This window comes from Lissotriton helveticus, chromosome 4_2 (assembly GCF_964261635.1).
Source record: "Lissotriton helveticus chromosome 4_2, aLisHel1.1, whole genome shotgun sequence".
NCBI classification, from domain to species: Eukaryota; Metazoa; Chordata; class Amphibia; order Caudata; family Salamandridae; genus Lissotriton; species Lissotriton helveticus.
The window spans coordinates 133,924,920-133,952,081 of record NC_136064.1 but is presented as its reverse complement, the minus strand read 5'-3'; the positions used below and the strand labels follow the sequence as shown (position 1 = coordinate 133,952,081).

The 27,162-nt window shown below is 41.7% G+C and overlaps 1 protein-coding gene across 1 annotated transcript in view; it reads left to right on the top strand.

Annotated features, from left to right (window-relative positions):
- LOC144752124 (indolethylamine N-methyltransferase-like) overlaps positions 1-13,214 on the top strand; it is a 48,882-nt gene extending 35,668 nt beyond the window's left edge. The window contains exon 3 of the mRNA XM_078640067.1: positions 12,563-13,214. Within this exon, the coding sequence (XP_078496193.1) occupies positions 12,563-12,989 (427 nt within the window). The 3' untranslated portion in view covers positions 12,990-13,214. The remainder of the gene's footprint in view (positions 1-12,562) is intronic.
- The last annotated feature ends 13,948 nt before the right edge of the window (positions 13,215-27,162 follow it).

Sequence of the window (27,162 nt, the reverse complement as noted above, 5' to 3'; positions counted from 1 at the left end):
CAAAAACTTCCGTCCTATTTCTCTTCTTAATATGGAAGCTAAGATCTTTGCTAAAATCCTGGCCAAAAGATTGGAAGCCCTTATCCCTCATCTTGTTCATCCTTCCCAAACCGGTTTTGTAAAAGGTCGTCTTGCGCGAGACAATATACGCACATTTTGTCATATTCTTGGTGCAGCTAAGCGATCTCGACTCCCTGCCGCGGCCTTGGCCCTTGACGCGGAAAAGGCCTTCGACAAGGTCTCTTGGCCTTTTCTTCGAGCGGTTTTATGCGCTCACAACCTTGGGGACTCTTTCATTAACATGGTAATGTCCTTATATTCCCAACCTAGAGCTAACATTAGAGTTAATGGGGCTACATCGTCATTTTTTAATCTTCGTCAGGGCACTCGACAGGGTTGTCCTTTATCTCCACTTTTATTCTTATTATCTATTGATCCTCTTCTTCGACTAATTGACTTACACCCAGATATTAAAGGTTTTTCGTTCGGATCTCATTGTATTAAAACTGCTGCTTACGCAGATGATGTTCTTATTTTTTCCGATAATATACCCCTAGCAATACCTGCTATTTCAAATATCATTTCCCTCTTCTCATCGGTTTCAGGTTATACCCTAAATAGAGATAAGACGGAAATGTTCCCTCTCAATGCCTACTGTTTCCCTTCGCATATGGGTTCTGCGGGCTTTAAGTGGCAGTCTACACATCTGAAATACTTAGGGATTTACTTTTGCTCTACCCTTTATGCCACTACTGCCTATAATGAATCCCAGACTCTCCTTAAAGTGCGTCGTCTTTTGGACACATGGTCTCCGAAACATATTTCCTGGTGGGGTCGCCTCCAGACTCTCAAAATGATGATCACCCCTATTATAAATTTTGTTTCATCCATGCTTCCAGTTAAGTTATCAGATTCCTTCTTTCGCGAAATTGATGTTTTGACGTCTAAATTTCTATGGAACGACAAACGTGCTAGAATTGCATACAAATTTTTACGCCGGCCTTGCGATATGGGAGGGTGCAATTTTCCTGACTGGGACAAATACCAAACTGCCTTTTTGGCCTCTCAAGGTGCCTTGTGGTTCTCTCCTCCATCTCCTCATGTTCCTTCTTGGCTGCTAATAGAACAGGAATTAGCATCTCCTTTGCCTCTTGCCTCTTTTTGCACCACATCTAATTTGCATATCCTGTTTTCTCGTGCTATAATTATAGATACAATTGCGGCGGTCAGGAAAATAGATAAGAAAATGGCAATTCCTTTACATAAAACTAGGTGGATGTCTATTTGGCGGAACTCTAAATTTAAACTCGACATTACTCCCTTCCGCATGTCATACTGGGCAGCTAAAGGGATCTCTCTTGTTAATCACCTTTATGGCGCTTCTGATGAGCCATTACCTTTTTCCACCTTGGCTACGAAACACTCTTTAACAAATCTTGATTTTTATACTTTTCTCAAAATTAAAGTAGCCCTTGCTAAGGTACGTCTTCATCCTACCTCTTCTACTGTTTCACTTTTTCATATATGGATTAAATCTGGTCACGTTGCCTCCAAGATTTATAAATTGTTATCATCTGCTTCACTACCCGCACAGACGGTTGCTCAGCAAAAATGGTTACATCATTTTCCTCCTGACATTACGGATCATATTTCCTCAGATACTTGGCATCTGATTGGTAAACTCTCTCTTCGCAATAAAATTGCTCCATCTTTGATGCAGTCTAAATTTTTCTCTCTCAATCTCCTTCACTGGACGCCCGTGCGTCTACATTCGCTCAATCTTAAAGATGACAATTTATGTTGGAGCTGTGGATTGTTGCCGGGCGATTTTCAACATATGTTTTTTGGCTGTTCCCTGCTTCAGCCTTTTTGGAGCCTCATCCATAAACATCTCTCTCTTATCTTTGGTATTGAGTTCCACTCTCTTTCCCTTTAATATTATTGGGACCACTTGCTGCCCCTACTCCTCTCCCCTTGACTCCCATGGAAATACAATTGATGGATCTTCTTTTGACTGTTGCGGTGAAAATTATACTTATGGAGTGGAAATCCTTTTCTTCGATTTCCTATCATACATGGTGGGCGTGGGTTTCCTTTTTGCGCAGCGCTCACGTTTCAATTGATCATGCTCATCTCTCTCCTTCTATCTCTAGTGGGGTTTGGAAAGCTTTGGATGATTATATGGATCTGTCATCAAAAGGGTTGGTTGCTCAGTATCCTTTTTGAGTTGTCTGTTTCCGTGGTGTTCTATGAGTTTATCTGATGGGTTACTCCTGTGGGAATCCTCCTTCTTCCTTCTTCTCTTTTCTTCCTCTATCCTTTTTCATCTTTCCTAGTGCTCTGTCTTTTTTTTTTTTTTTTCTTCTTTCTTTTTCTGCTATTTCCTCCCCTATCTCTATTTCAAAATTTGATAGTGATACTTTTATTTACTGCTTTGATGATAAGTTTTACCTACTCAGTTTCTGTATTATATACTACGTTGCCTTTACTTTTTTATGCGCTTATTTTGTTTACATCTTATTTTTTATCCCCTGACTGAGTATTTATCTTGATTCAATTGTATCACTTTTGTTGTATTTTGTTCCTTATTTTCTTTGACACTTCTTTATAAATAAAATATTTTGAAATCAAAAAAAAAAAAACACGGAAAGCTCAAGACCTGGCGGCTTCCCTTCTACATTTTAAAGCACTTGCGGGCCATCTTAGTTGCAGCCTCCTTAGATTCATTTTGATCACTCACACAGGCGGTCATCGGTACAGCGTCAGATGCAACTATGATACTCATCCCAAAGTAAGGCAAAGATCCCAAAATACTGACAAACTATTGTCTGATATCTCTTATAAATACTGACTGCAACTCTGTTGAAAAAATAGCTCTTAGACAGGAACCAATTCTTAAATTGATTATACAGCCTTCAGAAACTGGCTGTATTAAAGGCAGATTCAGTGCAGACATTAGTCTCTTCAGTCATGCTATTGAAAAAGCAAATACCTTGGGGAACCCCTCTCATCTCTTGGCACTAGATGCTGAAGAGTGCTTGGAAAAGTCTCCTGGACTTTTCTACAAGTCACTTTAGATGATTTCAACTTAGGGCACAACATGCAAACTTAATATATCTCTATATGACCATCCTACAGTCCAAATAAATATAAATGGTAAATTAACCAGCAGCTTCAACCTTAAAGAAGGTACCAAGTAGGGCTGTCCTCTCTCCCTCTTACTGTCTTTATTGGGGTTAGTAACCCTCCTCACTAGCTTAAGAATGAACATAAATATTCCAGGTATAATGTTTTCAGTGGGCCCTCAACAACTAACAGCATATGGAGACAATGTACTGATATTTCCAGAATGAGCCACATTGGCCATGCCAGCTATCCTTGACACAATACACGAATATGCACCGATCTGTGTATAAAACCTCAATAAAGACAGGACAGAAATTCTCCAACCTAGTTACCATTGCATTACGTCATCAACTAGCAATACAGGATTAAAACATAAGCAAGCAAATGAAATACTTGGGTATAGGGTGAAAAAATAAGTTGATGCTATCCATACGATAAAATGAAAATAAACAGTCCTACACATTAAAGAATGATTAGAGAAATGGCCCCCCAAGCACATCACATGGTGAGGTTACATAGAAACCATCAGAAGGGTGATCTTCCATTGATCACTCCCTCATAAGCACGTCCCCCTCTCTTCTATCTGATGATTCCTTTAAAACGCTGGATATCATGATACTTTTCAAACTTTGAGGACGGCAGTTAAGAAAGTCAGACTACCAAAACACCTTGATGGCCTTAACTTACCGGATCATCACAGGTACCAAATAGACAAGGCATACCTTGGTTCAACCTATCTTCCCCATCCTTATCTCCTTAATAATGCTTTTAAGCACAGCCCATATTATCTGTAAACTAGATTGCAAACTTAATCAAACAAAATCAAACTCCTCAGTTGCTTCTCTTTGGCATAATATCAAATGCAAGATTGAAGGGAAAAATATTTTTAATGACTCTGCAGAAAAATGAATAGCAGTGAGAAAGGGCCATAGCCCTCCTTCTGATCCCTTCCCCTCTCAACCATTAAATTTCCATTTAAGCTTGGTGATCTGGACATTTCAAATGTCTTACAGATCAATGTTCTAATATATAAACTCGACCCCCATCAAGAAATGGACACATGACCTACTCTATATAATCTGAGCTCTAGCGGACATGTAGCTTTTAAAAAATGAACTCATTACTCATACCCACAATTTTGAGACTGGTATCCCAATTACAATAAAAAGAGAAATTACTGTTTCACACCATATTCGATCCGTTCTATGAGAATGGAAAGATTCTCATCAATTAATTGTACAAAACTGGTGGGCTTAGCCGCAATTCACCAGAATTACCAAAAATACCCTCAGCACATTCCACCTAAAGACTCAATCAAATACTATCCTTTGGAGGAAGCTCGATGATTATATGTCTGTTAGTCAAAACCACTCTATTCGGTTAATAAAAGCCATAAAAGTACACATAGTACAGCATATACCACAACAATAAGGTACTATAAAAAATGTCTTTGCCAAATCGATAAAAACAGATAAAACAAGCTACCGCTAGAAAAGAAAAATAATAATAATTCTCTATAAGATCTCAGGAGAAGGCAAACAATCCAGATTATATTTCCAGCGAAACTTCTCAGGAGGGAATACAGACAAATTAATTTAGTCAGGCAGAAACTAACTGCGGCCACTAAAAGTCTCCCAAGAGTCATACAGCATCTACAAATATACTAGTGCAGGTCTGACCTGAGTGAAGCCATGTCCCTTCAAAACATGTATTAGAAACGTTCTATGCATATCGCTAGAGTGATCTCAAAACTTTGTAAAGTGCATGGTGTTCTGAGTAGAAAAAATATCACATGTGCATGGCCTTAAGTCTTTCACCCTTCCCCAACCCTGAGGTTCTGCATAAGGTTAAAACAAAATCTGATAATAAGGAAGTTGTGGTAAGGCTTAGTGACAATATTCAGATACGTATCAACTAGTGGTGACATTTTTAGCAAGTGGTATACTCTGACTGAGGTTTTTGTTATCTCACTCTCCTCTCTCTCTTAAAACATCATGTTCAAAAAGTGTTTTTTAACCCTAGATTACTTAAAGTCATTTTAACATATCGTAGCCATGGAATACAGCTTGCTCTCTCCATGGAAACACATTCCCGGGCAATCTCTCGATTCAATACCAATTCTGGCTTAAACCAGATTGTTAGCCAACATACAACTAGCGCCCGACCTATCAAGTCTGAAACAAAGCCAGGTCCTAATTCTTGATGTACAATGTACGTAGAGGTAGATTAAGGGAGCGAAAGCAGGTCCCTGAGAAAATTATTTTTGACTATTTGTCAACCCCCTACTGGTTTATAACCCCAGATTGCAGACCCATACTTTGCGATGGCAATACATTTGGATCTGTAGATATTAAGCATGGCTTTGATTGGCTCGCTGTGTAATACCATGAACGGCAGGTATCGATCTTGCCACAGAATGTTTTTTAGCTTTCTGTTGAGATACCCACAAACCCCTCTCATCAAACAATACCCACAGATAAGTAAAAGAGTTCCCCTCTAGACAGGTCTACACCTTCAACATAGAATGTTTTAGGCTTCTTTGTTCTCTGGCCCATGATCATAGTATGTGATTTGGCTATGTTAACCGTTAGATCCACGGATCCCATTAAGGCCCCAAAGGAATCCAAAAGCTTCTAAAGCGTGCTAGCTATACTGCATCTTCTGCGTATAGGAGGGCTGGTATAGCCCGATCCCCTACACAGGGAATATCTTGGCTGGCAGAACACAGGGAGGTGTTGATTACATGTCATCCCCATGAGCCCCCATGAACATCAAACAAACACTGCAACTTGGTCAAATCCCTTATTCCACATAATCAAATCCCTTACACCAATGTTCATCATTCTACAGCAAATCCATCAACTGACACAAACTAACTACAACAGTAAGTAAGGCTATCCTATGTGACTTCTCCTTGTCATGATCTTCCCTTTCCTTGTTGTCCCTCCATTCACTTTCTTCTTTCACTATATTCATGATCTCCGTTCTTATCTCTTTATGTTCTCATCTCAATATCAATTTTAGTATCATAGTGCAAAAGGAACAAAAGGGTAAAAATCCAAATTAAAATTGTCATTGAAAATTTGTCATGTTCAAAAAAATAAATGTAAGGTATCTCCTATTGAGGTGGAAAACGCATCTTACTATAGTATTGAGTCAGTTAACCAGTCCATCACTACCCTGACAGTCAGACTGGAAAACATCGAAGTAGGCCTAAAGAAAATTCTTGAAAACCAGTCTAGTCATACAAAAGGGAATTATACATAATATAGGGGTTCCTAGTACATTACTGAAATCTGGAAGTGTGAACCTGAACAATACACCTACAATAATAAAAGCTGACTGGTGAAAGGAATATGGAAAAGGGAAATGGAACTAGTACACAGCAAAAATCCCCAATAACTAGGCACGATGCGACATCGGTCAGGGGAGAAGTGACAAAAGAAAAATCCATAGGAAGAACAAGAAATTACTTCGGTGAACAAAAATCAAAAATAGTTCACAAATGTTAACTCTACCGCTGGCCGCTACACCATATACAGTAATCTCAGCTAATGTTCCAGTTCCTTTCTTCAGGGAAAAATGAAACCTTGTTTCCTTTATGGTACAAAGCCATACACTACTTAGGAAGCAAAACAAAACTGACTAATGTGATATAGAAATTAGGTCACCATGTACAAGAGTCACAGATCTATAATTTATCCTTACGTCCAATCAGGATACATAAATCTAGGGCTACCTGCTCCTTAAGGGAAGGGGGCAGTAACGTGACTAACAGCAGGTGACACACTTTGATCCTGTATATCTCTTTTATTTTTCTTCAAATACCATTATAGCCAAATTTGACATACACTAATGAAGTGTTGTCTGTCTTGTTTACAGTATGAGAATATCATATCTGTGAAATTTAGTGTCAGAGCAAATCTACCCACCTGTTGTGCAGCGATACGCATCGTCATGTATATTCCTTCACAACACAGGTAAACTTATAATAGTATCAAAAGCAGCAACATAAAACAAACACATGCAAAACATTTAAAAAAACGCACATGTCAAGCCATCAGATATACTTGCTGTATATCAAGCACAAAAAGAATAGACAAAACAATAGCATATATAAATGAGCGGTGACGCACACACTTCATGTCATGTACTTTATGCACTGTGAACCTGCAGCCCAAAACCCAATATTCAGGCCTGCTTAATTTGTCAGGTTTAATTACAATTTCTTTTACACACTTTCTTTTACTTCCCTCACACTTTCTTTTACTCACTTTCTTTTACTTTCCTCACCCTCCTTTTGACAGCTGGACACTAGTAAGTGGTGATCGGCTATCAATACAATCTACTATGTCACTTCTGCCATACAGGACCAACAAGAAAAATTCATGATAGGACCAAATACACAAACATAAAAAGCACATAAACATTTCTTTCCAAAGGAGTTATGCAAAAACACATCTCTTTTCAACCTCACGTGTCTTGTCAGCCTTAAAATCACCCAGAACAATCCATGAATGATCTGTGGGCAGAAGCAAAAAAAAAAAAAAATACACAACACACAAAATAGAGACATTTCTTATAACAAACAAATATCTTTTATAACTTGTAATCAGAAGACAAAACATGATATACATGAACAGACACAAAAATAAATTTCCATTACTTAACTGTTACCATCTTGTCAGTGAGCTTGCAACATTAAGCCATTTTAACTTTTTAAAAGTAAAATTGTTTCACTGACACTCCATGTTAGCCTCGCGCCACAATTTCCACTTATTCTTAATTGGCAAATCGTTCTCACTTAGGCATGTAGCTTTCAAAATTTTAATAAAGAGCTTTGTCTTATTTTCTGTGTAAGACTTAATGCAATACTTAGTTTTCTGTCAAATAAAAGCAACTAGCGGACATTATTTTTCCAGAGCAGAGATACAAATATATCAGTTCTGCAGAGCATTTAGCATGATGTTGGGACTTTCAAAGAAACCCTTTTTCATATCGTCCTTTTGGAATTAAGTTCTTTAATTTTTTTGATGTTCTTACGGAGAAACCAGAAACCCTTCCTTTTAGAGGCCCGCTTAGCAAGGTCATTGTGCACTTCACAGAGACAAGGCCCTAATTTACGAGGTCACAGATGTCGACATGACAGCCTCCTTCCATTGTTTACAGGGAAACTAAAGATAACACCTCAGCGCGACTTGAGCCGGCCTCTGCAGCTCTCGTAGCCCCCAGCTTCTGCTCACTCTGGAGTTGTCAAAGACAAAAGGCCTTCCTAATTCCGCCTAACCTGCAATAATTCACTCTATTTAAAAACACATGTTATATATATATATTACTTCTGTTAGGGGCTACAATTTATTTCTATACTTAGATTATTAAAACAGTTACTGTGAATAATTCACAGAACCTAATAACACAACATACCAGCTTTAGAAGAAATGTGTGTTACTACCCTATGCAACAGTACTCAGCTCATCTACCTTAAATGGATGAACGTCTCAGTAGATCTAGCTTAGAGTTAAAACCTTCAACCCTGATATTACACTCAAACCTTTGCACCAGGCACATTGGCTCACTGAGCCATAAAAAGCAACCCCACATGGGAACAACCTGCAAATATATATTATACCTAAATGTGTGAATTTACTGAAGCCTAAGGCACTTTAAAGCTATTTTAAATGGCAAGAATGCTGTTTGAATGGTCTTTCGAAACCACCAAAGGGTCTATTTTACACACATTCGATTTTGATACTTGGGGCACTTAAAAATAAATATCCTATAATTTTGTTACATATTAATCATCCTCAGAATGTTCTTTACACATTGCAGAGATTGGACATTAGACATATCTCATATAAATCCTTAGAAAAATGAGTTTTTTACGCCTGCGCTAAGTAAAATTCCATATGCTAATGTCCTCATTACGCAGGACAACACAACGTAAATCAAATTATAATGCTAGGAGGTCACAGTATGAGTATTAAGCTTTGTAAATATTAAAAAAAGAATTTTGTAGCACTTATTTTCAATAATTATTTTTCATAATTAATAATTATTTTTAATAAACCCAATCATGTTTGATAATACCACATATAAAAGCAAGCTGCAACACTTGACTATCATTTTAGACGCATTAATTTATAAGCATAAGCACAGAAGCCTAACTTATAACATGACAAAATGTTTGCGCCATTTTTTTCTTTCTAAAAAGGAAAATTTTTATTTAGCAACAGAACCAAGAATATGCGTACAAAAAAATGCTTAAAGAGAGGAAACCCCTTAATTGAAATGTCTTCCTGTAATACAAAATAATGAACCTTATTTTTGGAACCTTTTGAAAACAACATTCTGAAATGTAAACATTCACCCGTGTTTAACTGATGGCAAAGTCCAGGCTTGAGTAAATATTCCTGTCTATTCTGTGACCTACAAAGGAGACAGCTATTTGCTCAGTGGCAATAAAAGTTCTCCTCTCAGTATCGTAACATGAGCATGGTGGCAGTCTTTTTCAAACTACGACACATCAATGCGTGTTCTATAATATGCGTCTGAGTTCAGCAAAAAATGTACTTCAACTGAAGTGTTTGCCTGTTAATATCTAATACAATGTATGTAAGTAAAAAATGCTATAAGTTTATTTTTCTACAAAACACACAATTCGTTTTGAGGCCTTTTTAATTCCTAGTGAATGTGAATTGTTTAATTTTAGTTTTTAAGCATTTAGATATTTTGCCTAATAGATTGAAAACTTCAAGAAAAAAACACAACCACACATTGAGCTCATTTCAGACATAAACAGAAAGGTGTCAAACACTCAGGACACACAATATGGCGCGCTGTAGCCAATTATTTCGTGAATAGCGCCATCGCTATTCACTTACAGAAGTTGCACTAATGGGAAAACCACATAGACATTTAAACACACATTTAACCCACAAATCAATACTCAGGACAAAACAGAGGACAGCCCACAGACTGTACTTAAACCAAACCATTTGTAAATACTAGTTGTAAGCCATATTTACAAGAAGCGCTTCTCAATAATGTTCCAAAAGACTGAAAAAACAGCCCAACAGACTGATGTATATCCAAGAAACGAAAATACACTCAATTCACTAGCTTTGGCTAGCAGAACACCAAAAAATCATTCTGCATATAAAAAAAAAATGCACAGAACAAAGGATCCTTGTTTTGTATTATGTCATATTTTAATTCCCTGGGATACAGAATCACCAAGGAAGAAATATGGTTTTAAATCTAAACCTATTTAGATATTCCCTCTAGGGGAACCTGGCTAAGTTACTTCACATCACACCATGGTACCTTTCAGAAAAAGCAACACATTCTTCAATGTGAGCTTGAAAACAGGCATGCCAAAAATACTGCAGAATATGCAAGTATTACAATCAAAGTAGTGCTTAATGTACTTTTCGTACGTGCACCGTTCAACAAAACCAGATGGAGAAAAATCTCCTCATTACCTGCCTACACAAATTGCAATTTGCATATCAAATCCATATTAAACTCAAAGTTGGCCAACACAAATTCCAAAATTCCAAAGCTACAGTAACTGCCAAGTTCTACATGAACTAACAGTCTTTTTTCTTTTAGAATACTCACGCCAAAAAGGTTCTCAGTCAGGAGTGACATCATGTGGAGGATCAAAATCAGGAAGATCAGAAATATACTGGAATGCAGAGACAAGGAATCTCCAGAATCCCTGTGCACAGAGTACCTCCGTAGTAGAGTCTTGTCCTGTCCTCCTCAGTAGATTTCAGTCTCCTGACAAGATCACTCCCTCAGAAAGTCACTTCTCTGATGAATCCCACGTTGGCCGCGCGATTTGAAGAAACTCAAGTCTTCATTCTCAGGGGTACTTGATAATAAAGAAGTTGGCACAGAAGCTGAAATATGAAAAGACATCTTTATTAAACTTATAAGTGAGACTACGTCACACAGAAGCCTTAGCAACTGAATGAGGCAGTCTAAAGAGTACACAACACAGAGGCCTTTTAAATGCTTAGGGTTACAAACTCAGCATAAAAGAAAGGGGCAGTCCTAGCTTTTGCAAGCATTCAAAATGCCTAATATGGACATACAAGATCTGCTAAATATTAGCGAATAGGAAAACATTCAAAACAAGGCATCATGTAACCAGAACATCCCCCTTGAGTCGTGCTCTTGCCCAACCCGATAAGTCAATCAATTACACCACCTACAGGTCAATCAGTAATGGCAGGACATGTTTGCGTGCTTCAAAGGAAAAGGTTGTGGAATAGGAAAACACAGGGAGAGAATAGCGAAGGCCAAACGATAAGATACGACAAGAGAAGAATACTAAAGGCTAACAGATAGTTGATACAAGGATTAGGTACTCCAGACAAGAATTAGTTAGACCAGCTGGTGTCTGAGATGGGTTTCAAGACAAGGACAGAGGGGGTTTTCAACACGTTGCAGTCCAAAGGTCAGAAACACTTCGTGAATCATGCAGCCTGCGTAAAGGCAACACAAAATGGAGTTTGAATGTAAAATGGAGTCAAAATTAAGGAACCTCAGGTGGCAGGCCAGGGAAACCCTGACACCCAGGCACTTGTTGAGAGTGTGGAGGAGTCCCAAAGAGAGCCCTCCCATAATAAATTAAATCATTTTATCAGGTCAGCGATATCGCTGTACAATCACTCAACCCAGTGTGGCCCTCCCGTGAGGTACTGTGGTACACTTGTGGTGCCCATGTTGCATGCGTCCACCCCATTGTAAGGCAGTACCTTAGAAGCTTCATCAAAAGTATAGTATCAAAGTATATTGAGGAAAAAGCTTGAGATCTGATGTCTGTGAGAGTTACTAAAAAAAATAATACTCCCACTCTGCTGGAACCCAAGCACCGAGGTAGTTGGCCATATATAGGCTTGGTTGCAGGGCATGGCCAAAAGACAGGCCCTGCAACCTAGCCATAGGGTGGACATTAGCCCAATTAAAAATAATATCAATTAACCCCAGGAATTCAAAATTTAAAGTCATATTATAAGTTAGATTACATTCTAAAGCCTTAACACATGCTGATGTAAAAAAAATACTGAAATTAAAAATAACAAAGGCGAAATAGATGTTATTTTGAAGTTTTGGAATGAGACATGAGGAAATGTAAAAAAAAAACTAAAAACACTGAAATATCCTAGTAAAAACTCAGCAAAAAACAATATTTTCACCACTAGCGTGTTCTGGTTATTTTAAATAAGTTATAACATAATATAACTAAGAAATCAAAGGGACTAGAATGTGTGATGGGCATTCACACAGTGAAGGGTGCAGGGCCTGGCCTAAGGTAAGTGCATGATGCGGCTTTACATAGAACAAGAGGGATTCATCAGTTGGAGAAAAAAACATTATTAAATATTACCAATACAGGTACTAACTGTACATATATCTTTATTTTTAGGGAAACATGGGTGGAGAAGCAAGATGTGCTGCGAGGAAAAACCACAAAAGTTCTTAAATATAATGTCAACAATTGCAACCCCTTGTCTCCGACGACCCTGCCCCCGGTTGACTGCCTCTTCTTGAAACATTGCTTGGAGTGTCACACGACCAACAAAAAGGAATTCTGCAGCTCCCTGAAAAATGTCACATCACAGTTAAAAAGTGGAGGACATCTCATATTTATAGCATGCCTGGTACAAACATATTACGTGGTTGAGGGCTTCAAGTTTCCAAATCTATCTATCGAAGATGATTTTGTGAGAACATGTATGCTTGATGCAGGATATGTCATTCAGGAGTCAGAGTTGTTGCATAGGACAGTTGATTTTTTGCATGATGTGGCAGATTATAAAGGTATTATGTATGTGAGGGCCCAAAAGAAATAGCTAATTGATAAATTGGAATATCAATCAGCAAATTGTTCCTGTTTCACCTAATGTTTGCTCAAACTAATTCTACTTTACTTTCTCCCTCTTTTCCTACTACTTGATCATTTACTTTTCCAGTTATTGACCTGTCTCAACACAGCCAGGTTATCATTCAGTCAAGTTCCCTTTCTGTGGCTTTGTGGCCCAGTGATCATAGTGTTGATTACTTTACTTTTCAATAAATTGTGCCATTGTTGAGTTTTGTGCTTCATTCTACAATTAAACGTTTACTCTTCCAATGCTACACCTCACATTATCATTGTACACCTAGAACCACAACTGTCCTTCTTCAAAAAGAGGCTGCAGTCTGCCTCCCACGGATCTTAAGGATACGCTCATCTACATTTTAAAACACTTATAAAGTTAGCTATGATAACACTGGTTAATGGTTTGGTAAATCTATGAAAATGAAAGTGCTAGATGGTCCTTTATAGCACAGACTAGTTTAGATGTCCACATACTCATAGCCCAGTTAGTGCCTTATTACTAGTTAGGCAGAGTGGTTTCTCCAGGGGAGATGTTCTTCTATCTATACATAAGTGACCTAGTGCTCCTGAACCCAGATGTATGGTGTACATGAGCACTGGCCCTTATTTTACCTGCCAGAAAATCTAAGCAGTAAAATGGACATTAGAGTGAGTTTTCCTGTCTGACCCTCTTTGAAGGCCGGGAGCATGTAATTCGTCTTCCAGTTAGGTCACATCCTCCCTTTATGTTCACCACCACACGTATGCCCACATCACATATTTGTCACTTGCTCAGGCTAGGTTCTAACACATTGTGCTAAACTCTTCCAGGTGAGTCCGATCAGCACAATTACTCCCAATCTCTTGTATTGTTTTAACAATAAATGCAACTATGTGCACATGTATAATTTCTGGCCACCTGCTATCACCGCACCATAAAATAAAACATCCAGGAACTCTCAGCCTATATCTCCACATATCTCATGATACTGCTGTTTGATTGACTTTTATATTCCATGTTTTGAAAACTGGCCAAGATTCATCAAGAAACCTTTCCCAATTTGCTATAATCACTCACATTAAAGGCCTTCTGGAATTTCAACCTGCCACTGCATCCAATTGTTGAGTCTACTTGAAGGGGCAGTGGGCAGCAGTGGGCAGTGGGCAGCACATGGCTCCAATAACAGTAGCCCCCAAAAGTTTCCCTCTCATGGGTACATATTGTATACATGATGGCAATGCTGCATTGCACAATAATAACACCTCTTTTCACCCTTTGGGGATCTGCAAACATCTCAGGTGTTCACCTTCTCACCACCATGCAGATAGGAACTGGCAAAAAGAGGACACCCATAAACATCCTGGGATGTAATACTGAGCTCCAGTGTGTGCCTGGCTCTCTTCCCACCTATGCCACTCATCCCCTTGTGTTCAGTTGCCCTATCACGTGGGTCCCAAGGATATCCAAGTCCTCCAAATCTCCAGCTTCAACTTACTCATAATTCAGTATTTTCTCATGATACCTTGCAGCCTTGTTCTCCCTCAAACCATTCAAACAAGGTGGCATCATTTCTTCCACTCCTCCATGGAAACCAAGCTCTGCAGCCCTTCAACTGCCTTCATCATAGTGACCATACTAGCCCAACCCTCAACAGGCTTAGCAATGTCCACAATGCTTTCAGGGTAGATGTAGCAGACACTACTCTCTCACCAAGGCAGGGTCCTTAAGCTGCAGGAGGTTGTTCTGGCTTCATTGCTGTAATACCTGAATCACTTCTCAGACTGCTACCTTAGCCCTAAAATGCTATCTTGATACCTACAATCACTTCAACCATCCTAAAGCCAACTCCCCTGTGGATTCTGTTATCCATATCCACCCTCCCCTGACCAGAATTCCACCCTCTGGTGCTCCCATCTCCAGACTCTAACAAGCAATCACTATCCCCCACCAGCCCTCTTTATAGCCTGTACCACCCTCATTTCCTTCCTCTACATCTACCTTGTTACACTTTCCTCTTTGTATGTTTTTACAACTTGAATTGCAACAAATTGCAAAGATTTAGAAAGCATAACCCGTCTGTCAAACCATCAGGCTCCAAGCTAGGGAATCTGATGGACTGGAACCCACAAACCACCATGCAAGGCTGCAGGAGTGTGTGTTACATTATTGAGTCCTGAAAGTGTTTTGCAAACGGTATTTGAATTGACAGGGAGTCAGGCACTATGAATCAGTGAATACGTTTATTTGCATAAGTTAACTAAAACCATTGCATTACAAATTAAAAAGGAAAAACATGTTCTTGTAGAGCAAAATAAGTTGATAAAATACGGTTCTTAAGTGCCAGCAATTGTCTCAGGTTTTGTTTTCAAATGTGGGTTGGACCATAGCACTGTGGCCCCTTCCAACGGGGGATTATCACAGCCCAGGATGTTCCGGGCACCAGGGCTGCTTTAATTGCAGTACATCTTATTTTGAGATTTTTCTTTTTGGAAGGTGCTTTTACATGGCTAATTCATGCCCTGGTAATCCAGATGTGTGAATGATCACATATGACTTATGAGAGCCATCTGGGGATACTGCTCCGTGGACTTGTAGGTTTGATTGTCTGGTGGCCGCGACCAGTAAGCTTCCTAGGCTTGGTTTGTTCCCTTTTGAAGCCCTTTGTTTGAAGTAATCTGGGATCAGCATTTGCACTATTCAAGGCCAAGGTGCAGTTGTAAGGCGGGGTGTACGGCTTGCCTGATTGTTTGTGCAATCTTCCACAGTGGGCCATGTTAGGTTCTCTTTGTGTGAAGCATATAGTAGAGGCCTCGAGGCAGGTGTTTGCTTTTTCACATAGGCATAATTATCTAGGGAGATTCCACCTTTTGATTGTTAGGGCTAGGCAGCAGCACAATGGGTGTACCCAAGACTCTTGCTTGTAGTTGCACAGACGGCGTTTTTAAGATTTAAATATAGTATTTCAAGTAGTCGGCCTCAAGGGTAAGTGAAGGTTTGACTAGCCCGGGCTCCAACCTGAGTCTTGCCCTGGAGAGGTGTTTTGGCAGTTGAAAGAATTTATTGTAGGCCATGCATTGGCCTGGAAATGCTTGATGCTGGAAGAAGCGCAACTTGGGTAACTTTCCTAATACACTCTGCTCAGGGAGTTTTGAGCTTCTTGTTCAGTTTTATTAAACCATACGTGATAGCCGCTGATTTTTTGGTCACTTTTTTGGGTGGGCAATGGGACTTGCAGTTTCTGTGATCCAGACCCCCCAAGTACTTGTATTTCTGCAAACAGTTAATTTTCCTACAACCTATAGTGCATGTAATATTTATGCTTTTGCCAATCTACTACTACGATCTTGTATTATCGGAGTTGATAATGAGATGGTTCAGTGTACTATATATTTGTTTAAGCTTGCCAAGGCTCGTGGGACACCCACTATGTTGTTGTCCATGATGACAATGTCATCTGCATACTGCATAATGTGTAAAGTTCGGTTACTTAGTTGATGAGGAGCCAGGCTGCTTTTGGCTGGGGCGTTTCCCAGGTTTGCTGTATACAGATTAAAGAGGAGGGGCAAGCAGAAACCCTTGTTTCAAACCTCTGGGTGTCTTGATGTTTGCTGACTGAGATGTGGGTCCTTTTTTATCTGTACCCAGGTTTCTGAATGGAGTGATATTATGGCCGTTAGAAGTGATGGTGGTATGCCCCAGTTTGCAAGTTTCTTTCACAGCGAATGTCCGCCAACCTTATTGAAAGCTGTGGTTAGGTCAACAAAGTAGCTCCACGAAAGCCAGTTTGAAAGAAGCAGAGCAATTTGTTATCTTTGTTCCAGGTTTCCAGTTTTTCCACAAGGATAAAGGTGTATGCTGTAGCTTCCAAGACTAATAGTGATATAAGCAATAGTTACTAGTGTTTAGATACTCTCCCTTTTTGTGAATTGGCAAAATATTGAGCCCCTCCATTCATCAGGTACCCTTCCGAGGGTGTAGGCAGTGGTGAATAGTGGGGCCAGAACCACTGCCAAGCCTCTGGGGTGGATTGAAAGATCCTGGCCAGCATTCCGTTTGGAACCGGCACACCGCTTGGTTTCATATATTTTATAAGTCTTGTACTTTTCCAGTGTTGGAATGGTGTTTGTAAATCTTCTGTGTCCGATGAGCTCGAAAGCCGTGGTAACCGTTTGTTGGGGGTCAAAAACTGGCTTCTCACATGTTATGTTATGTTATGTTATGTTATGGGGGGGTTTTGTATAGCGCTCAGCTACTCCAAAGAAGTGTTCCGGCGCTTTCAGACCAACAGGTCAGCAACTAACAGATAACACAACAGGAAATAGGACCAGTGGAAAAAGAAAACAGAAAACTAGAGACAAAACAACCAGGTTTTAAGTCCCTTTCTAAAAGCAAGCAAATTGGCAGTGCTGCGGAGTGATAAGGGGAGAGTGTTCCAGAGCTGAGGAGCAAGACGTTTGAAGGAGCGTCCACCAGTCCGGGCCTTCTTCACCACTGGCACCATCGCAAGAGAGAGAGTTTCTGATCTCAGAGCCCTGGTAGGTTTATAAAAGGCTAGCTTTTTTCGGATATAGGTCGCTCCAGTAGAATAGAGCGCCTTGTGGGCCAAAGTAAGGGCCTTAAAGGCAATTCGCTTTCTGACAGGGAGCCAGTGCAAGGTGGATAAAAGGTCAGAGGCACTGGCACGGCGGGGAAGACCATAAATGGCGTGGGCCGCCGAATTTTGGACTACCTGAAGACGCTGCAGCAGGTAGTCGGGCAAACCCAGGTAGAGAACATTGGAGTAGTCCAGCCTCGAGCCAATGAGGGCATGGACGGTAATCTTTCGATGGTCAAATGAGAGCAGAGGGAGAAAGCTCCGAAGCATCCTAAGCAAGCCAAAGCAGACGCCCACAAGGCCAAGAACTTGGGCTTTCATAGTCAGGCCGTTATCAATTTTGACCCCCAGGTTTTTCGCCACGGTGGAGGAAGATGCCGGTGGAAACATGTCATGCGGCCACCATTCCTGCCAACTCGGGTCAGATTGGCACCCAAAAAAGAGCACCTCAGATTTTCCAGGGTTACACTTAGGACTATTACCCTGAAACCATTCAAATACAGCTCCCAGGCAGCCACAGATACTCTCTCCATCGAACTCAGCCCCCTTTGCGCACGTGAAAAGGTGCTGGGTGTCATCGGCGTATGATATTATCTGGGCCCCAAAGGACTCAGCCAGCACCGCCAAAGGGGTCAGAAAGATATTAAAGAGTGTCGGGCTCAGCACGGCTCAGCACGGTACTCCAACCTCCAGCGGCGGCACTTCGGCTGAGTAAGGGGGGGCCCAGACCACGTGCCGGCGACCAGGTAAGATTGAAACCACTTCAACACCGTCCCACGCAGACCTATCTCATACAGTCTGCGGAGAAGACCTTCATGAGGGACGGTGTCGAAGGCCGCCGACAGATCAAGCATGACCAACATGGCCCTGCCCCCTGAATCCAGCACATCCTTGATAGCCTCACTGACTTCGAGAAGCGCCGTTTCGGTGCTGAAGTTGGTACGGAAGCCAGACTGGGTGGCATGCAGCAGGCTATGTGACTCAAGAAAGGCATAGAGGACCTTATGGACATGCTTCTCGACGATTTTAGCAAAAGCAGGTAGGAGAGAGATCGGGTGATAGTTAGCATGAAGGTCAGGGTCAAGGCCCGGTTTTTTGAGAAGCGGAACCACCCTCGTCTCTTTCCAGACACCAGGAACAACGCCGCTGGTCAAGGAACAATTCAGCACAGGATTCACAAGTGGATTGACCACCTCCGCCATCCTTGCCATTGGTTCTCTCATGCTGCTGATGGAACTGCATTAGATCTCGGAAGTCCAAGGGATTTTAAGGAGTTTATACATTGGCAGAATCTAGCTAGGGATCCATCTTTGAGCATGAAAACATTTGTGTTCCATTCTTTGTCTTCTTGGGCTTGTTTCAAGGCCCAAACTTTTTTTTGTGAGCATTCCTCGCTTCTTTTGCTACCAAAATGTTTCCTGATGTTGGGTTTCATTTGAGATGGCGGGTTTTCTTCCTCAGATTCCTTCAAGTAAGTATAATTCATCATGATGCCAGTGGTTTGTTTGGGAAACATTGAATGCCCCTATACAGGGCTACTTTGATCCGCATGATTGTCTTATTGAAGGAACTCCCAACTCTCTGGTCAGCTGGTCCCAATTTGTTAAAAGGAAGTTTCCCGCGTGTTCCTGAAGACAGCTTCTCAGGTCATCATGCCAGTTTGTCTCCCATCTAATCGCCAAGGTCTTGGCATGGATCTGCTACCAGGTCATTTAAATTCAAGCCTGCAACCAGAGGGTTGTGATCCCTATCTGTACGATTTACAATGTGAAAGCTCCGTAGAAGGTTAATTAAGCCACTTGTCATGAAGATATAATCAATTGTCAAGATATTCATAAACAATGGGGTGAGCAGCTAATGGAGTCCTGTCTGCTGATTTTAGAACAGTTGTGGTAAGTAAGTTTTTGAATTGCATTTGTTCATTATTCCTTTGGGCGGGGTTGTGACGAAGGCTCAAGTGTGGTGTTGAAGTCCCCTACCAGTTCAATTTTGTTTGAGATTGGGTTCAATAATTTCCTTGATGTGCGAGCACAGGGCCCCCATACCGTGTGCTTTTGATATTTTGGGTGGATTTAAATAGCAGATAATAAAAATCAAGGAGAAGAAATTCTGGCCACTTTGTAGGCCTTCGATGGATAAAGCCTGTATGTTCTTCTGAACCTGCGTGGGTAAGGAGATCATTGCTTTAACTGTTTGTTCCAGAAGGATACCGGCCCGAGGGCCGCCCAAATAGGCTTGTTTGCCTTGCCGGTTGGAAGACTTTGTGGAACCCATAGATTAAAATGGGGGTCAGTTCCCATGTCTCCTGCAAGCAAATAATGTTGTACCTGCTTAAAAATTCATGCCCCTGATTGGAGCGAAGTGTTGAGGCCAGCCCGAACATATTCCAAGAGAGGATGGAGAGATGATCTTTCAAAGCCAAATTCCCGGTCTGGGTGAGTTAGGTGATTGGCCTGGTTGGGGGTTCCCATGTGCTTGGGTCATACTGTGGCTTTTTTCCACTAGGATTTGGATGCAGGAATATCCCCTTGCCGTACTCCGCTACTGCTTGCCATCTGATAATCCACTCCTTTTCACCACAGAGGGGTTTGTAGTCAGCAATGAGATTACAAACCAGTTGTGTAATACGCCCCAAGCTCCCTTCAGTGTGCATTGTCTGAGGGGCCTCAAGTAAGATGTGTAGATATTTCCGTGGGTAGGTAGGTGCTAGTACTGTGCCCCATTAATCAAAGGTTGAGGCTTCTTTCAGTATGGCATTGTTTGCTGCTTTTGAGTCGCATTGTGTGATGGTAGATTTGAGGACCCGTGTACCAGGGATGTAGGCTAATTTTTCGGAGTGTAGTTCCACCGTGGTGGTGTGTGACAGCGACAGGATGTGATGAAGTAGTTTTAGATTTGATTTGATTTGATTTATCAACTTGTAAAGCGCGCAAATGCCCGTGGGCGTGTTGGCGCTATGATAGATCCTCGTATCTCAAGAACGGTGTCTAGAGTTATGCCGAGAACAGCCAGGTTTTTACTTCCTTTCTAAAGGATTCCAAAGATGGACACGTTTTTACGGCAAAAGGCAGCTGATTCCAGGTTCATGCTGCATGTACAAGGAAGCTTCTTCCAACCCAGCTATCTCGTCTAAATCTGGGGACAGTAATTAGCTTCAATTGACCGGATCTCAAGCAGGATCCCTCTGTTCAGAATGTCCGCGTGGCCACTGGAAGGGTAGTGAGGGATAAATATTAGGCCAGCCTGATTCTTTTCTGCCCTTTTTTTGCCAATCCTTGATGGGACGGGGTGAGAGGATTCTCTGGTTTGAAGTTTTTAAAGTGCACAGTTATTAAGATCTGGTGGGCCAACATCCTTATTATCTCATGGAGCTGGTGTCCTGGGCTCAAATTTTTGGTTAGACCATACTTGTTGGTGGAGCAGGGGGCTACAGTTTCTTGTGGGATCTTGAGTATTTTCTGGATTGAGGCAGGCTGGGACTTGATGTGCGGTCCCGGAGTGGTTGTTGTCCCTCGTGGATTTGGCCACGGTGATCATTATATTTCACCGGGTAGGTCCAATTTGAATAATCATCTGCGATTAGCAGACAGATGCTGGAGGCTGAACCGAGGTGGTGTCGGCCCCATTTGAAGGGGCCGGTGCTTCAGCTCTAGAGAGTTAGCCAGAGATTGTTGTTAGGTCTGTGCTTTGCTCCCGATTTGAGAGGGAGCATGTGTACTCAGCGGAATAGAGAGGTTTCCTGAGCCGGCCAGGGATTACAATGGAAATTCGGCCATTCATTCAGGCACAGCTGGTATTAAGGTTGAAGACGATGATGTGTCACGTGGCATGCCATGTGCTGAGTCATTGTTTGGTGATCTTTGCTGGCTCTGAGTGATTCATGGAGTGGGAGGCAGTTCCTTTCTCTGGGTGCTGACCAATGTTTCCTTGTCATCTGAGTTGATTAGATTAGATCAGATACCCAGTTTGTATCTCTTGTTAAAGATTGGAAATAAATTGACTAGCTCTTCATGATCTTTGGTAGCGTATTTGTCTTAGGCCTATAGCTCCCTGTGTCTTTTTCGTAGGCACACATTTTTGGCGGGTTTTCTCAGTTTCTTTTTTGCCCTTCCGGGGAGAGAAAGCAGCCCTGAAACAGGAGAATTATAAACTTGAAGGGGGCTGAGGGCAGGCTCTTCAGAGACATGGGCCGTGAAGTCTAGCTGAATAGTGCACACGGATGGCTGTAAGTTTGTCAAACAAATTACGTTTTCCTTGGAATGGATATCTGTAGCCGGGCATGAGTTTATCAACTGGAGTGCTGTTGAGGGTCTAATCGCAGCTGCTCCCTTTTATTTTTGGTTAGTCTCTGATGATTTGTTATTCTTAACGTTGTCTAGTAAGGCCCATAGGATTTTTGGAAGTGAAATCAGTTTGTCCATTAATTGGGTGCACAAGCAAGATTGGCCTGCGTCTGTCCGGTGAAATGTGAGGTCTGTTGAGCTTAGTCTGTTCCTATCTATTGTATGAGGTCAATCTGGAGCTCCGTTTTATGCGCCTGCAACAATAGGGCTTTGGATAATATGTCTTGTTTATGAAAGGAGGAGAAACCCACCTGAATAGCGACTGACTGACTAGATGGGGAAGCTTGTCCATAACTCTCGTCATGCTACTGGAGTATCCGGTAAAGCTTGCTGTTTGTGGCTTATGTGCTCACTGACAATGGCATTTAAGTTAGGGATGCTCCATTTGTGTGTCTATTTGGGCTTCTAGGGTGCTTAAGCATCCCTGTGATAGGGGCCACTGGGCAAGATCTTGTGTGTCCCAAAAACGTTGCCCTGGGGGACGCTGCCATGCTTACTTGACAAACAGCACCCTGTACTTCAGTTTAATCCCTGGGCTCCCTCCCACAGGGGAAAATCTATAGCTACTTCCAAAGAATCATACCCCTGATGACCCCTAACCCTAACTCCAATCCCAAACCTACTTCACCCGGACCCCACGTGAAGGCCAACAAGTTCATGTCCAGGTGCCCCCAATCTTTAAGTGGGTCAATTTCACTGAGCCCAGAGCCGTTGCAACTCATGGAGGGAAATACACAACCTATACAGATCTGTGGGTGGAACTAACTGTATTATCACAACAGTGCAAGTCTACACAATCCACCCAGTACAGTATGAGAAGGAATTTGACAGTGTGGACAGAAAGACCCTTTAGAAATGTTTCCACCACTAGGATGTGCTAGATAAACTTGTGAGACTCATCAGGATCTCTTATGAGGGAATGACCTGTAAGGAGGACAACTCCTGAAGCCTTCTAAGTGAGGATAAGTCCCCTCCAGGGTTTATTGTGCTCGCCTTTTCTCTTTATGCTTGCCATTGACTTTACTGCATATAACCTGGCCCTACTGTCCCATACCTATAAGCAGATGCAAGAGAAGGCTAATAATGTATCAGCCACAGCAGCACACGTTGGCTTCAACATCCACAAGGGAAAAACCAAGATCATGAAGGCTAACATGGCCAGTACAGCTGCTGTCACTCTTGCAAGCGATGCACCTACCTGGGTAGTGTCATAGACAAGGAGGGTGGCACCAATGCCAATGTCAAGGCTAGAATTGGCAAAGAAAGGCCTGCTTTCATTCAGCTACAGATAATCTGGTTCTATAAAGACCTATTATGGCAAGCCAAAGTCAGGCTTTTTAATTGCAACATAGAATTTGCCCTTCTGAATGCAGCAGAAAGTTGGAGGACAACAGTGACCGCCACCAACAAAGTCCAGAACTTCATAAACACCTATATGAGGAAAAGCCATCAAATAAGCTGGCTAAACACCAATGACATGTGGCAGCAGACATCCCAACTCTGTGCTTATGAAGAAATCATGAAAATCTCCTGTCGCTGGAACGGTCACACCCTCCACAACACAGTGTAAAACACTATCAGGCAAGACCTGAACGGCATCCTTCAAGGGAAAAGGGGAAGAGGAAGGCCAAGAAACACCAGGTGCCAAGGCCTTGAGGCTGGCTACTTGGAGATGGGCTACAGATTGAAAGAAAAGCTCAAGACAGGGATGGCAGGGGAGTACTGATTGATGACTTATGACCCAAGAGGGTTAGTAGTCATAAGTATGTAGGGTACCCCTGGCACCCAGAACTTACATCTCAATAGACTGGAGAAGTGGTACAAAGAAGCATTGCCCTGCTGCACCAAGGACCCACCGGAGGGCGGCTGCACTAACATGGACTGCTCCTGTTGGATCTTGTGGCTACTAAAGTGGAAGAGACTGTTCCTGCTGTATCCTGCTCATGGAACAGCTGTGTTATGAACCAGCCTAAGCAAGAAACTCCAAAGGTCAGCAAGCTTGCCACCTGTTCCTAGCACACAACCACCAAAACTTAAGAAGCCTGATGGGGCAAGTTGGTAGCCCATATCTTTGTTGAATTTGCCAAAGCTTGCTAACAGATAAGGAAAAATTGCATATTTACTTGTAAAATCTATATCTTGACTGTCTTGTGTATTTCTACTGCAATTGTTTTTGTGTAGCTGAGCAGTCAGGATAACTTAAACAAACATTCTTAACATTGGTTCCTTTGTGTTTGCTTGATCTCTCAGACCCACAGCCACCCAGGGTTGCACTGAGCTTTTCACAAACAAAACCTACAGGACCCAAAAGGTTTGGTATGGTTATTACTAACCCTGGTCAAAGCACTACACTACACTAGCGTAGTTTGTAAAGTTTGCGCTACTTCGCACTACGCGAACTGCACGTAGCACAGTGCAAACTCACGTAGCGTAGCGGTCATTTTTTGCTTGCTCGTGGTCCTCAACGTCAAGTTGGCAACCGCGAGCAAGCAAAATGACATCCCGGCGAGACTTTTTCCTCGCTCGCGATCAGCAACATCAAGTTGCCGATCGCAAGCATGGAAAATAAACCTCCCGGTGAGATTCTCAACGCGGGAAGGTCAGGTTTCTCATTGCGGGTGGTCGCGTATGCTCGTGACAGCTCGCGATGAGAAACTACCAGTCCGCGTTGAGAAAGCTGATGCTCGAGTAAAATTCTACTTGAGCGGCAGTAAAAAACAGCTCACACTGTGCAAGATGCCGTTTTCAATGATTGCACAGTGCGGACAAGCATCCGGCACTGTGCAATCATCTCGAACAGGGTACTACGCAGTTCGCGTAGTACTACGTGTAGCTCGTGTAGTGAGAAGTGCACTTTGTGTAGCTACGCGTGGCGCCACTTCGCGAACTACGCCCAGGGTTGGTTATTACATGGTGAGGCAGCACAACCACACCATAAAATACACCCTATTTCCTCACAGTCATTTTCAAAATATGACATCATTATATTAATACTGCATGAAACATGAATGATAATAAAGTACATTACATTACAATTCATTTGTCTTCAGCACTTCACACGTAAACTCTACAAACTTTCTGCATAGATGATTATTGTGCTATTCCCCTAAATGTAAAGGAATAACATTTTGCATGTTAGATCCTCAGTTAAATGTTTCTGATAATGGTAACCGTAATGAACCTGATTTCTTCAATGGTAGTGAGATGGTGTTTCGGCTGCAAGTGTGCTGATAATCATTGTTTTGTAAATGACGCAACAGGTCGAAGATGGTGTTCGCTATCAAGGGGGGGCCATGGTGTTCTATCTGGTTGTGAGTGATTAGTTTATATGTCTATCGGCAATGGAAGAGACTGACTGCAAGGCATGCCAATGGGAAATCTGTGAGCCAGCAGAGCAGGGTGTTACCTGATTCACATGTACAAGGGCTTGAACAGCAGATGTTTCTTGTTTTTTTGACAATGTGTTCCTTGAGGATGAGGTTGGTGACTCTGCATTGGGTGAAAGTTGAGGTTGGTATTCATCAAAGCTCATATCATTGAGCCAGGTGAGCACAGTATCTGGTTTATTGTTCTTGGTAAATAACAGGAAATCTGCCTGGGTTGGATGGCACTTTAGGCTGGCATTGGAAGTCAAAGTCTGTATAAAAGGCAGGTAGTGGTGGAGGTGTTGAATATATATATACTTAGCATACTGTTGAGGCTTGATACTGTTATCTGTGAATAGATCATCTAGTGGAAAACGTGTGGACTCCTAGGGCACTCTGCAGTGAACCATGTCAGAAAACTGGTGTAAGTTGGAAAGGTAGGAGGGGATCAACTGAAGGACATTTCTGAGGATTCCCTTTCAAGCCTCCAAAGATTGCTTGAGGGTAAAAAGGTCGACCGTATCAAATGCAGCGTAGGCGTTGCGCAATATCAGGAGGCAGGGTACTCTTCATGAGTCCTCAGGCAAGCATTATCTACAGTGAGAAAGGTAGTGGTCTCAGTGCTGCAGCATGATCTGGAGAAAGAGTGAAAGTCAAGTAAGAGATGGTTAGCACTGATGTGATATTGGAGTTGGAAATAGACTGCTTTCTCAAATGTAGAGAAGTGATGGGAAGTGATGGGCCACTAACTGACAGGGCGATTGGGGTCTACTGTAGGTTTCTTTCCAAGTGGGAGGATCTGGTCTGCCTTGTGGGGTTTTGATAAGATGCGTTGAGTTAGGGAGGAGTTGACTATGGTAAGCAGGGTGAGAGGATGTCCTCAGAGACAACTTTAACATAATTTTCACGGGAAATGACTGTGAGAGAGTTCAGTATTTTAGTGGGATTCTTAATGGATAAGGCTTTGAAGGCTGGCCATTGCTGGATCGATAGGCAGGGTGGGCTTAAGTGTTATAGCAGGAATGATGTTGTCAATCTACTGTTCGAGCTTCTGTGTATTTCACTGAAAAAAAGGTTGACGGCTTTGCAGTTGTCTGTGGAGTTGAGGAATATGTGGGCCTTCATTCCTGTTGTTGATATAGTACTTTAATTTGGCTGATGTGTTGAGTTTTCTGTGTGTTATACAGTGGAACTTCAGTATCATGAGGTTATCAAGAGATCTATTTTTTTTACCACTTTCTTTCACATCTGCACATCAATAATTTATTGTCAACAAAGTATACACCAGTGCTGAATGTTTTGTCTTGCACTTGCCTGTTTTAATTGGGGTGGTGATGTTTTACAAAAAGATTTACAGTTGTTTAGAATACTCTTAGTGTTGGTTGTGGCCTTGCTCTGGTGAGAGAAGAGTTAAAGCATTGAGTTGTCACTGAAGGATGTAAAGCTTTGATTTTCTCATTCTGTTGACCTTGACCTTGTGCTGAAGAGGAACATTGTGGTGTTTGTGCTGCTGAGAAGACAAGGTTGAGTGTGCTGGTTTTGGAATGTGCTAGTTGTATGACATGAGTAACTGAGTAACTTGTTGAGTGTGTTCAGGTGCAAAGGTGGTCCCTCTTATTTGGAACTTCTTTGGTATTGGAGAATGAAGTCACCCAATATGGTGGTGTTGGCATGTCAGATGGACTAGGTGACTAGGAAATTCTAGGATTCATAAATGAAAACTGTTTCCAGAAGACCTATACATATGATGTAAGATTGTGCAGATGTGCAGAGATTGGAAAATGGCATGCCAGTGGCTAAAGGAGTTGAGTATTAAATATGTGCCTAGAACGAAAAACCAGAAGGATGTATGAATGTTGTTG